This window comes from Somniosus microcephalus, unplaced genomic scaffold (assembly GCF_052327205.1).
Source record: "Somniosus microcephalus isolate GS21.2 unplaced genomic scaffold, FLI_Smic_1.0 unresolved_chr4, whole genome shotgun sequence".
Classification (NCBI taxonomy): Eukaryota; Metazoa; Chordata; class Chondrichthyes; order Squaliformes; family Somniosidae; genus Somniosus; species Somniosus microcephalus.
Window position 1 is genome coordinate 41,202,751 of NW_028225182.1, and position 12,002 is coordinate 41,214,752.

The 12,002-nt window shown below is 53.3% G+C and overlaps 1 protein-coding gene across 1 annotated transcript in view; it reads right to left on the reverse strand.

The window, feature by feature from the left end:
- Nucleotides 1-12,002, reverse strand: part of zanl (zonadhesin, like) — a 193,978-nt gene that overhangs the window by 24,310 nt on the left and 157,666 nt on the right. The window contains exons 86-88 of the mRNA XM_085977081.1: nt 10,283-10,412; nt 1,878-2,067; nt 422-580 (exon numbers count right to left, since the gene is read on the reverse strand). Of these exons, the coding sequence (XP_085833207.1) occupies nt 422-580; nt 1,878-2,067; nt 10,283-10,412 (479 nt within the window). The remainder of the gene's footprint in view (nt 1-421; nt 581-1,877; nt 2,068-10,282; nt 10,413-12,002) is intronic.

The window sequence follows — 12,002 nt, forward strand, 5'->3', positions numbered from 1 at the left end:
CCTCCAGCCCCACAACCCCTCCGCGATCTCTGTGCTCCTCCAATTCTGGCCTCTTGAACATCCCCGATTTTAATCGCACCACCGTCGGCGGCCGCGCCTTCAGTTGCCGAGGGCCCCAAGCTCGGGAATTCCCTCCCGAAACCTCTCCGCCTCTCTCTCTCTCTCTCCTCTTTTAAGACGCTCCTTAAAACCTAACCCCTTTGACCAAGCTTTTAAGCCATCTGCCCTAATGTCTCCTTATGTGGCTCGGCGTCAAATATATGTCTGATGACGCTCCTGTGGGGACTGCGTTAAAGGCGCTATATAAATGCGAGTTGTTGTTGCTATGTGTGTATGTGTGTGTGCGTGTGGGTGGGATCTTGCTGTGCACAATTTGGCTGCCACGTTTCCTATGTTACAACAGCACTTTACAGCCACTTACTCCTGGAAAGGGGTGGGGTCCACGGTGGAATGGCAGTCTTTGAATGGCCCCACTGGGCTGGATAGCGCTCCGCAGTAGTCGGCGCTGCTCATTATGGCGAGTTGCTGGGGGCTGCAGTCCTCTGTGGTGAAGCCCGATTCCAGGTCGCTCAATTCGCGCCTGGTGAGAAAGCGACAAGGTTAGGTCAGAGGTGGAACGGCGCTCTCCCCCGCCGCAAGACGCCCTCCCTTCCTTTCTCGGAATAACATTCCTGCCTTTCTCGCTGGCTCTAGTTGGGAGTTACGGGTCCCACGGGCGCCGCAGATGCCCCCCAGGATCTCCTTCCGTTTCCCCCCCACCCCCCCCCCCCCGCCCCAACTACCACAACAATCGGTCATTCTACTGTGTGAGCCTCGGCGGGCTATTTGACTGCGGGGGCATCGCGGCCGAGCCGGACACCGCCCTCATCTGAAGCCCGCGCCCACTTTCAAAACAGGGGTCACTGGGTAGCGATTCAGAGAAGGAACTCTGGCCTGGGTTTCTCCCCTCTGCCTCCCCTCCTCCACCCCAGCCAGCTCAGTCTAGGGATACTGAGGCCAAATATGTAACGGGACAAAATGCGCGTCTCGGCTGAGATCAGTCGGCTCGGTGCAAACTGAAGCTCAGGATGTGGGGCGTCACTGGCAAGGCCGGCATTTATTGACCGTCCCTAGTTGCCCCTCGAGAAGGTGGTGGTGAGCCGCCTTCTTGAACCGCCGCAGTCCGTGTGGTGAAGGTACTCCCACAGTGCTGTTAGGGAGGGAGTTCCAGGATTTTGACCCGGCGACGATGAAGGAACGGCCGATATATTTCCAAGTCAGGATGGTGTGTGACTTGGAGGGGAACTTGGAGGTGGTGGTGTTCCCGTGCGCCCGCTGCCCTCGTCCTTATCGGTGGTGGAGATCGCGGGTTTGGGAGGTGCTGCCGAAGAAGCCTTGACGAGTTGCTGCAGTGCATCTTGTAGATGGTACACACTGCAGCCACGGTGCGCCGGTGGTGGAGGGAGTGAATGTTTAAGATGGTGGATGGGGTGCCAATCAAGCCGGCTGCTTTGTCCTGGATGGTGTTGAGCTTCTTGAGTGTTGTTGGAGCTGCTCTCATCCAGGCAAGTGGAGAGTATTCCATCACACTCCTGACTTGTCGATGATGGAAATGCTTTGGGGAGTCAGGGGGTGAGACACTCACCGCAGAATACCTAGCCTCTGACCTGCCCTTGTTGCCACAGTATTTATGTGGCTGGTCCGGTTAAGTTTCTGGTCAATGGCGACCCCCCAGGATGTTGATGGTGGGGGATTCGGCGATGGTAATGCCGTTGAATGCCAAGGGGAGGTGGTTGGACTCTCTCTCTCTCTCTCTCCCTCTCGTTGGAGATGGTCCATCGTTTGGCTCGGTACCTCCCCCCATTAACCCAGCGGGATCTGGGCGCTGCCCGACTCACTTGTGCAGTCTTGGCGTCTCCGGCTCGTCCACCCGCCGGTTTCTCGACTTCACCCGCCAGCTGTTCCCGAAGGCGTTGACGTTGCGCACCACCTCGCCGTTGGGCTTGGTGAAGTCGTTGTTCCTCTGCCCGTCGTAGTTCCCGCAGAGTCCTCGCACGCGGTTCTGGTACGTGTTCGGGAGGGTGATAACTGCAAGGGAGCGTGGGGGGGGGGGGGGGAGCGGAAGAAAAATTAACCCGATTATCTTCTGTATCCTCATATGTGCATTTGTCACCTCCACACTTGACTATTCCGACGCTCCCATCTTCCATAAACTTTAGCTCATCCAAATCTCTGCCGCCCCGTGTCCTAACTCGCACTGAGTCCCGTTCACCCATCACCCCCTGTGCTCGCTGCCCCGTGTCCTAACTCGCACCGAGTCCCGTTCACCCATCACCCCCTGTGCTCACTGCCCCGTGTCCTAACTCGCACCGAGTCCCGTTCACCCATCGCCCCCTGTGCTCACTGCCCCGTGTCCTAACTTGCACCGAGTCCCGTTCACCCATCACCCCCCTGTGCTCGCTGCCCCGTGTCCTAGCTCGCACCGAGTCCCGTTCACCCATCACCCCCTGTGCTCACTGCCCCGTGTCCTAACTCGCACCGAGTCCCATTCACCCATCGCCCCCTGTGCTCACTGCCCCGTGTCCTAACTCGCACTGAGTCCCGTTCACCCATCACCCCCTGTGCTCACTGCCCCGTGTCCTAACTCGCACTGAGTCCCGTTCACCCATCACCCCCTGTGCTCACTGCCCCGTGTCCTAACTCGCACTGAGTCCCGTTCACCCATCACCCCCCTGTGCTCGCTGCCCCGTGTCCTAACTCGCACCCAGTCCCGTTCACCCATCACCCCGTGCTCACTGCCCCGTGTCCTAACTCGCACCCAGTCCCGTTCACCCATCACCCCGCTGTGCTCGCTGCCCCGTGTCCTAACTCGCACCGAGTCCCATTCACCCATCACCCCCTGTGCTCGCTGCCCCGTGTCCTAACTCGCACCGAGTCCCGTTCACCCATCACCCCCCTGTGCTCACTGCCCCGTGTCCTAACTTGCACCGAGTCCCGTTCACCCATCACCCCCTGTGCTCACTGCCCCGTGTCCTAACTCGCACCCAGTCCCGTTCACCCATCACCCCTCTGCGCTCACTGCCCCGTGTCCTAACTCGCACCGAGTCCCGTTCACCCATCACCCCCTGTGCTCACTGCCCCGTGTCCTAACTCACACCGAGTCCCGTTCACCCATCGCCCCCTGTGCTCGCTGCCCCGTGTCCTAACTCGCACCAAGTCCCGTTCACCCGTCACCCCCTGTGCTCACTGCCCCGTGTCCTAACTCACACCGAGTCCCGTTCACCCATCGCCCCCTGTGCTCACTGCCCCGTGTCCTAACTCGCACCGAGTCCCGTTCACCCATCACCCCCTGTGCTCGCTGACCTACATTGGCTCCCAGTCCGGCAACACCTCGATTTCAAAATTCTCATTCTTGTTTCCAATTCTCTCCATTGCCTCGCCCCCCCCACCTCACTATCTCTGTAACCTCCTCCAGCATGACAACCACCTCCCCCCAACCCCGAGATCTCTGCGCTTCTCCAATTCTGGCCCCTTGAGCATCCCTGATTTTAATCGCTCCACCATTGGCGGCCGTGCCTTCAGCCGCCTGGGCCCCAGGCTCTGGAATTCCCTCCCTAAACCTCTCCTCCTTTAAGACGCTCCTTAATACCTACCTCTTTGACCAAGAATTTTGGTCACCTGCCCTAATATCTCCTTATGCGGCTCGGTGACAAATTTAGTCTGATAATCGCTCCAGTGAAGCGTCTTGGGACGTTAAAGGCGCTATATAAATGCAGGTTGCTGTTGTTAATAGGCATGGCATCTCCTTAACTTAACGTTCTGTTAATTGTACGTCAACTCCCAAATTTTATTGAAGGCACCCGGGTACAACCAAGGCCTAAAGCGCAGGACAGCGACAAGCCTCAGAAGAGTTAGAGGGACAATGAGTCAAGAGTGAAGGTGAGATGATGTCAAGCTTGGCTCTGCAGATGGTAGAAGGAAGGGACGGCCTGAGGGAGTGCAGGGGTTCCACGGGGTGAGGTCCTGGGAAAAGAGGAGGTAGAGTCGGGTGCAGGGAGGTGGAAGGGTGCGTAGGGTACGGCGGGGGGGCGGGGGCTTTGGAGGAACAAGAGAGAAAAGGTCAGAGGCACTTTGCCCTTTGATGAAATAGAGTAGAAAGGTTACGAAGGAGAGGGAGGTCGATGTCCGAGGTGAGGAAGGGATTGCCCATTATAAAGCTGCCCTACATTACCCTGACAGGACAGAGCTCCCTCTACATCACCCTGACAGTACAGAGATCCCTCTACATCACCCTTACAGTACAGAGCACCCTCTACATCACCCTGACAGTACAGAGCTCCCTCTACATTACCCTGACAGTACAGAGCTCCCTCTACATTACCCTGACAGTACAGAGCTCCCTCTACATCACCCTGACAGTACAGAGCTCCCTCTACATTACCCTGACAGTACAGAGCTCCCTCTACATTACCCTGAGAGTACAGAGCTCCCTCTACATCACCCTAACAGTACAGAGCTCCCTCTACATTACCCTGACAGTACAGAGCTCCCTCTACATTACCCTGACAGTACAGAGCTCCCTCTACATTACCGAGAGTACAGAGCTCCCTCTACATCACCCTAACAGTACAGAGCTCCCTCTACATCACCCTGACAGTACAGAGCTCCCTCTACATCACCCTGACAGTACAGAGCTCCCTCTACATCACCCTGGCAGTGCAGAGCTCCCTCGACATTACCCTGACAGTAGAGCTCCCTCTACATTACCCTGACAGTACAGAGCTCCCTCTACATTACCCTGACAGTACAGAGCTCCCTCTACATCACCCTGGCAGTGCAGAGCTCCCTCTACATTACCCTGACAGTACAGAGCTCCCTCTACATCACCCTGACAGTACAGAGCTCCCTCTACATTACCCTGACAGTACAGAGCTCCCTCTACATCACCCTGACAGTATAGAGCTCCCTCTACATTACCCTGACAGTACAGAGCTCCCTCTACATCACCCTGACAGTACAGAGCTCCCTCTACATTACCCTGACAGTACAGAGCTCCCTCTACATCACCCTGACAGTACAGAGCACCCTCTACATTACCCTGACAGTACAGAGCTCCCTCTACATCACCCTGACAGTACAGAGCTCCCTCTACATTACCCTGACAGTACAGAGCTCCCTCTACATCACCCTGACAGTATAGAGCTCCCTCTACATTACCCTGACAGTACAGAGCTCCCTCGACATCACCCTGACAGTACAGAGCTCCCTCTACATCACCCTGACAGTACAGAGCTCCCTCTACATCACCCTGACAGTACAGAGCTCCCTCTACATCACCCTGACAGTACAGAGCTCCCTCTACATCACCCTGACAGTACAGAGCTCCCTCTACATTACCCTGATAGTACAGAGCACCCTCTACATTACCCTGACAGTACAGAGCACCCTCTACATTACCCTGACAGTACAGAGCTCCCTCTACATCACCCTGACAGTACAGAGCTCCCTCTACATTACCCTGATAGTACAGAGCACCCTCTACATTACCCTGACAGTACAGAGCTCCCTCGACATCACCCTGACAGTACAGAGCTCCCTCTACATCACCCTGACAGTACAGAGCTCCCTCTACATCACCCTGACAGTACAGAGCTCCCTCTACATCACCCTGACAGTACGGAGCTCCCTCTACATCACCCTGACAGTATAGAGCTCCCTCTACATTACCCTGACAGTACAGAGCTCCCTCTACATCACCCTGACAGTACAGAGCTCCCTCTACATTACCCTGATAGTACAGAGCACCCTCTACATTACCCTGACAGTACAGAGCTCCCTCTACATTACCCTGACAGTACAGAGCTCCCTCTACATTACCCTGACAGTACAGAGCACCCTCTACATTACCCTGACAGTACAGAGCTCCCTCTACATCACCCTGACAGTACAGAGCTCCCTCTACATTACCCTGACAGTACAGAGCTCCCTCTACATCACCCTGACAGTACAGAGCTCCCTCTACATCACCCTGACAGTACAGAGCTCCCTCTACATCACCCTGACAGTACAGAGCTCCCTCTACATCACCCTGACAGTACAGAGCTCTCTCTACATTACCCTGACAGTACAGAGCTCCCTCTACATTACCCTGACAGTACAGAGCTCCCTCTACATCACCCTGACAGTACAGAGCTCCCTCTACATTACCATGACAGTACAGAGCTCCCTCTACATCACCCTGACAGTACAGAGCACCCTTTACATCACCCTGACAGTACAGAGCTCCCTCTACATTACCCTGACAGTACAGAGCACCCTCTACATCACCCTGACAGTACAGAGCACCCTCTACATTACCATGACAGTACAGAGCTCCCTCTACATCACCCTGACAGTACAGAGCACCCTTTACATCACCCTGACAGTACAGAGCTCCCTCTACATTACCCTGACAGTACAGAGCTCCCTCTACATCACCCTGACAGTACAGAGCACCCTTTACATCACCCTGACAGTACAGAGCACCCTTTACATCACCCTGACAGTACAGAGCTCCCTCTACATTACCCTGACAGTACAGAGCTCCCTCTACATCACCCTGACAGTACAGAGCACCCTTTACATCACCCTGACAGTACAGAGCTCCCTCTACATTACCCTGACAGTACAGAGCACCCTCTACATCACCCTGACAGTACAGAGCACCCTCTACATCACCCTGACAGTACAGAGCTCCCTCTACATCACCCTGACAGTACAGAGCTCCCTCTACATCACCCTAACAGTAGAGCTCTCTCTACATCACCCTGACAGTACAGAGCACCCTCTACATTACCCTGACAGTACAGAGCACCCTCTACATCACCCTGACAGTACAGAGCTCCCTCTACATTACCCTGACAGTACAGAGCTCCCTCTACATTACCCTGACAGTACAGAGCTCCCTCTACATCATCCTGACAGTACAGTGCTCCCTCTACATCACCCTGACAGTACAGAGCTCCCTCTACATCACCCTGACAGTACAGAGCTCCCTCTACATCACCCTAACAGTAGAGCTCTCTCTACATCACCCTGACAGTACAGAGCACCCTCTACATTACCCTGACAGTACAGAGCACCCTCTACATCACCCTGACAGTACAGAGCTCCCTCTACATTACCCTGACAGTACAGAGCTCCCTCTACATCATCCTGACAGGACAGTGCTCCCTCTACATCACCCTGACAGTACAGAGCTCCCTCTACATTACCCTGACAGTACAGAGCTCCCTCTACATCACCCTGACAGTACAGAGCTCCCTCTACATCACCCTGACAGTACAGAGCTCCCTCTACATCACCCTGACAGTACAGAGCTCCCTCTACATCACCCTGACAGTACAGAGCTCCCTCTACATTACCCTGACAGTACAGAGCACCCTCTACATCATCCTGACAGTACAGTGCTCCCTCTACATTACCCTGACAGTACAGAGCACCCTCTACATTACCCTGACAGTACAGAGCACCCTCTACATCACCCTGACAGTACAGAGCTCCCTCTACATTACCCTGACAGTACAGAGCTCCCTCTACATTACCCTGACAGGACAGAGCTCCCTCTACATTACCCTGACAGTACAGAGCTCCCTCTACATCACCCTGACAGTACAGAGCTCCCTCTACATTACCCTGACAGTACAGAGCTCCCTCTACATCACCCTGACAGTACAGAGCTCCCTCTACATTACCCTGACAGTACAGAGCTCCCTCTACATTACCCTGACAGTACAGAGCTCCCTCTACATTACCCTGACAGTACAGAGCACCCTCTACATTACCCTGACAGTACAGAGCACCCTCTACATCACCCTGACAGTACAGAGCTCCCTCTACATCACCCTGACAGTACAGAGCTCCCTCTACATTACCCTGACAGTACAGAGCTCCCTCTACATTACCCTGACAGTATAGAGCTCCCTCTACATCACCCTGACAGTACAGAGCTCCCTCTACATTACCCTGACAGTACAGAGCTCCCTCTACATCACCCTGACAGTACAGAGCTCCCTCTACATTACCCTGACAGTACAGAGCTCCCTCTACATTACCCTGACAGTACAGAGCTCCCTCTACATTACCCTGACAGTACAGAGCTCCCTCTACATTACCCTGACAGTACAGAGCTCCCTCTACATTACCCTGACAGTACAGAGCTCCCTCTACATTACACTGACAGTACAGAGCTCCCTCTACATCACCCTGACAGTACAGAGCTCCCTCTACATCACCCTGACAGTACAGAGCTCCCTCTACATTATCCTGACAGTACAGAGCTCCCTCTACATTTCCATGACAGTACAGAGCTCCCTCTACATCACCCTGACAGTACAGAGCTCCCTCTACATTACCCTGACAGTACAGAGCACCCTCTACATTACCCTGACAGTACAGAGCTCCCTCTACATCACCCTGACAGTACAGAGCTCCCTCTACATTACCCTGACAGTACAGAGCTCTCTCTACAGCACCCTGACAGTACAGAGCTCCCTCTACATTACCCTGACAGTACAGAGCTCACTCTACATTACCCTGACAGCACAGAGCTCCCTCTACATTACCCTGACAGTACAGAGCACCCTCTACATTACCCTGACAGTACAGAGCTCCCTCTACATTACCCTGACAGTACAGAGCTCCCTCTACATTACCCTGACAGTACAGAGCTCCCTCTACATTACCCTGACAGTACAGAGCACCCTCTACATTACCCTGACAGTAGAGCTCCCTCTACATTACCCTGACAGTACAGAGCTCCCTCTACATTACCCTGACAGTACAGAGCACCCTCTACATTACCCTGACAGTACAGAGCTCCCTCTACATTACCCTGACAGTACAGAGCTCCCTCTACATCACCCTGACAGTACAGAGCTCCCTCTACATCACCCTGACAGTACAGAGCTCCCTCTACATTACCCTGACAGTACAGAGCTCCCTCTACATTACCCTGACAGTACAGAGCACCCTCTACATTACCCTGACAGTACAGAGCTCCCTCTACATTACCCTGACAGTACAGAGCTCCCTCTACATTACCCTGACAGTACAGAGCTCCCTCTACATTACCCTGACAGTACAGAGCTCCCTCTACATTACCCTGACAGTACAGAGCTCCCTCTGCATCATCCTTACAGTACAGAGCTCCCTCTACATTACCCTGACAGTACAGAGCTCCCTCCACATCACCCTGACAGTACAGAGCACCCTCTACATCACCCTGACAGTACAGAGCTCCCTCTACATTACCCTGACAGTACAGAGCTCCCTCTACATTACCCTGACAGTACAGAGCTCCCTCTACATTACCCTGACAGTAGAGCTCCCTCTACATTACCCTGACAGTACAGAGCTCCCTCTACATCACCCTGACAGTACAGAGCTCCCTCTACATTACCCTGACAGTACAGAGCTCCCTCTACATTACCCTGACAGTACAGAGCTCCCTCTACATCACCCTGACAGTACAGAGCTCCCCCTACATTACCCTGACAGTACAGAGCTTCCTCTACATTACCCTGACAGTACAGAGCTCCCTCTACATCACTCTGACAGTACAGAGCTCCCTCTACATTACCCTGACAGTACAGAGCTCCCTCGACATTACCCTGACAGTACAGAGCTCCCTCTACATCACCCTGACAGTACAGAGCACCCTCTACATCACCCTGACAGTACAGAGCTCCCTCTACATTACCCTGACAGTACAGAGCTCCCTCTACATTACCCTGACAGTACAGAGCTCCCTCTACATCACCCTGACAGTACAGAGCTCCCTCTACATCACCCTGACAGTACAGAGCTCCCTCTACATCACCCTGACAGTACAGAGCTCCCTCTACATTACCCTGACAGTACAGAGCTCCCTCTACATCACCCTGACAGTACAGAGCTCTCTCTACATCACCCTGACAGTACAGAGCTCCCTCTACATTACCCTGACAGTACAGAGCTCCCTCTACATCACCCTGACAGTACAGAGCTCCCTCTACATCACCCTGACAGTACAGAGCTCCCTCTACATCACCCTAACAGTACAGAGCTCCCTCTACATCACCCTGACAGTACAGAGCTCCCTCTACATCACCCTGACAGTACAGAGCTCCCTCTACATCACCCTGACAGTACAGAGCTCCCTCTACATTACCCTGACAGTACAGAGCTCCCTCTACATCACCCTGACAGCACAGAGCTCCCTCTACATTACCCTGTGCACCGAACGGCTAGTAATTAGATCCTGGTGAGGTTATCTTGCCATTACCTGCGCTGTGTTGGCCATGAAAGCTCACCGCCAGTCCAAAGTCGGTCTCCAGTTGAAGCGCCGTCGATTTCTGGTAAATCCTAAGGCCGTCTCTGGGCTCATAAGGCGGGACGACCTTGATCCCATCCACCTGCGATCGAGGAACACGTTCCCATTAGACCCCATCGCTGACGAAAGTCTAGCTGAATTAATCTCAGATCGATAAAACTTTTGTGAGGTAAGGGTATAAAGGGATATGGGGCCAAGGCGGGTGGATGGAGTTGAGATCAGCCATGATCTCAATGAATGGCGGAACAGACTCGAGGGGCTGAATGGCCTCGACTTGTTCCTATGTTCATCTGGTCAGGGTAGGAAAGGGCTCCTCTGATGCTCCTCACAAGTAGCTCTCACAGGTGGGAGGTTGGTGTTCATCTCAACGGGGGGACCGGATTACAAAGAGGACGAAGCGATGCTTCAGTTGTACGGGGCCTTGGTCAGACCCCCATCGAGTTGATATTTATCGTTCAATAGCAAAACCTACTGTGGTTTGGGGAGTGGAGAGACTGAGCTGGTCTGGTCTCTGAGGTGCTGGGGTGGGGGGGGGGTGGTGGGTTGTGGGGGACAGGAAGCTGAGGCTCCACCACTGGTGGGAGGCTGTAACTGCAGCGTGACATGTTTACATAGGAAATCCGCGTTATAAGTGTTGACATGAGAAGTGTGTGACAAAAACGTGACAACAGGAAGTAAGGTTTTGTAGATGGGAAGGCCATAGATTGTTCATATATTGTAGATAGGTGCAGCTTGTTAAACTTGTATCGAACCTTGGTTAGACCACGCTACTGTGCACAGTTCTGGTCTCCATATTATAAAAAGGATATAGAGACACTGGAGAAGGTGCAAATGAAGATTCACAAGGATGATACCAGAACTGAGAGGTTATAACTATCAGGAAAGATTGAACAGGCGGGGGCTCTTTTCTCTAGAAAAGAGAAGACTGAGGGGGTGACCTGATGGAGGTCTTTAAGATTATGAAAGGGTTCGATAGGGTAGACATGGAGAAGAGGTTTCCACTTGTGTCCAAAACTAGGGGCCATAACTGGAATACTGCGTGCAGTTTTGGTTTCCATATTTAAGAAAAGATATACTTGCTCTCGAGGCGGTTCAGAGAAGGTTCACTCGGTTGACTCCGGAGATGAGGGGGTTGACGTATGAGGAAAGGTTGAGTAGGTTGGGCCTCTACTCATTGGAATTCAGAAGAATGAGAGGCGATCTTATCGAAACATATAAGATTGTGAGGGGGCTTGATCGGGTGGATGCGGGGAGGATGTTTCCACTGATGGGTGAGACTAGAACTAGGGGGCATAATCTTAGAATAAGGGGCTGCCCTTTCAAAACTGAGATGAGGAGAAACTTCTTCACTCAGAGGGTAGTTAATCTATGGAATTTGCTACCCCAGAGAGCTGTGGAAGCGGCAACATTAAATAAATTTAAAACGGAGATAGACAGTTTCCTAGCTGACAAGGGAATTAGGGGTTACGGGGAGCGGGCGGGGAAGTGGACGTGAGACTAGGTTCAGATCAGCCATGATCCTATTGAATGGCGGAGCAGGCCCGAGGGGCCGTATGGCCTACTCCTGCTCCTACTTCTTATGTTCTTATGTTCTTATAAGATAGTCACTAATAAATCCGATAGGGAATTCAGGAGAAACGTCTTTACCCAGGAAGTGGTGAGAATGTGGAAC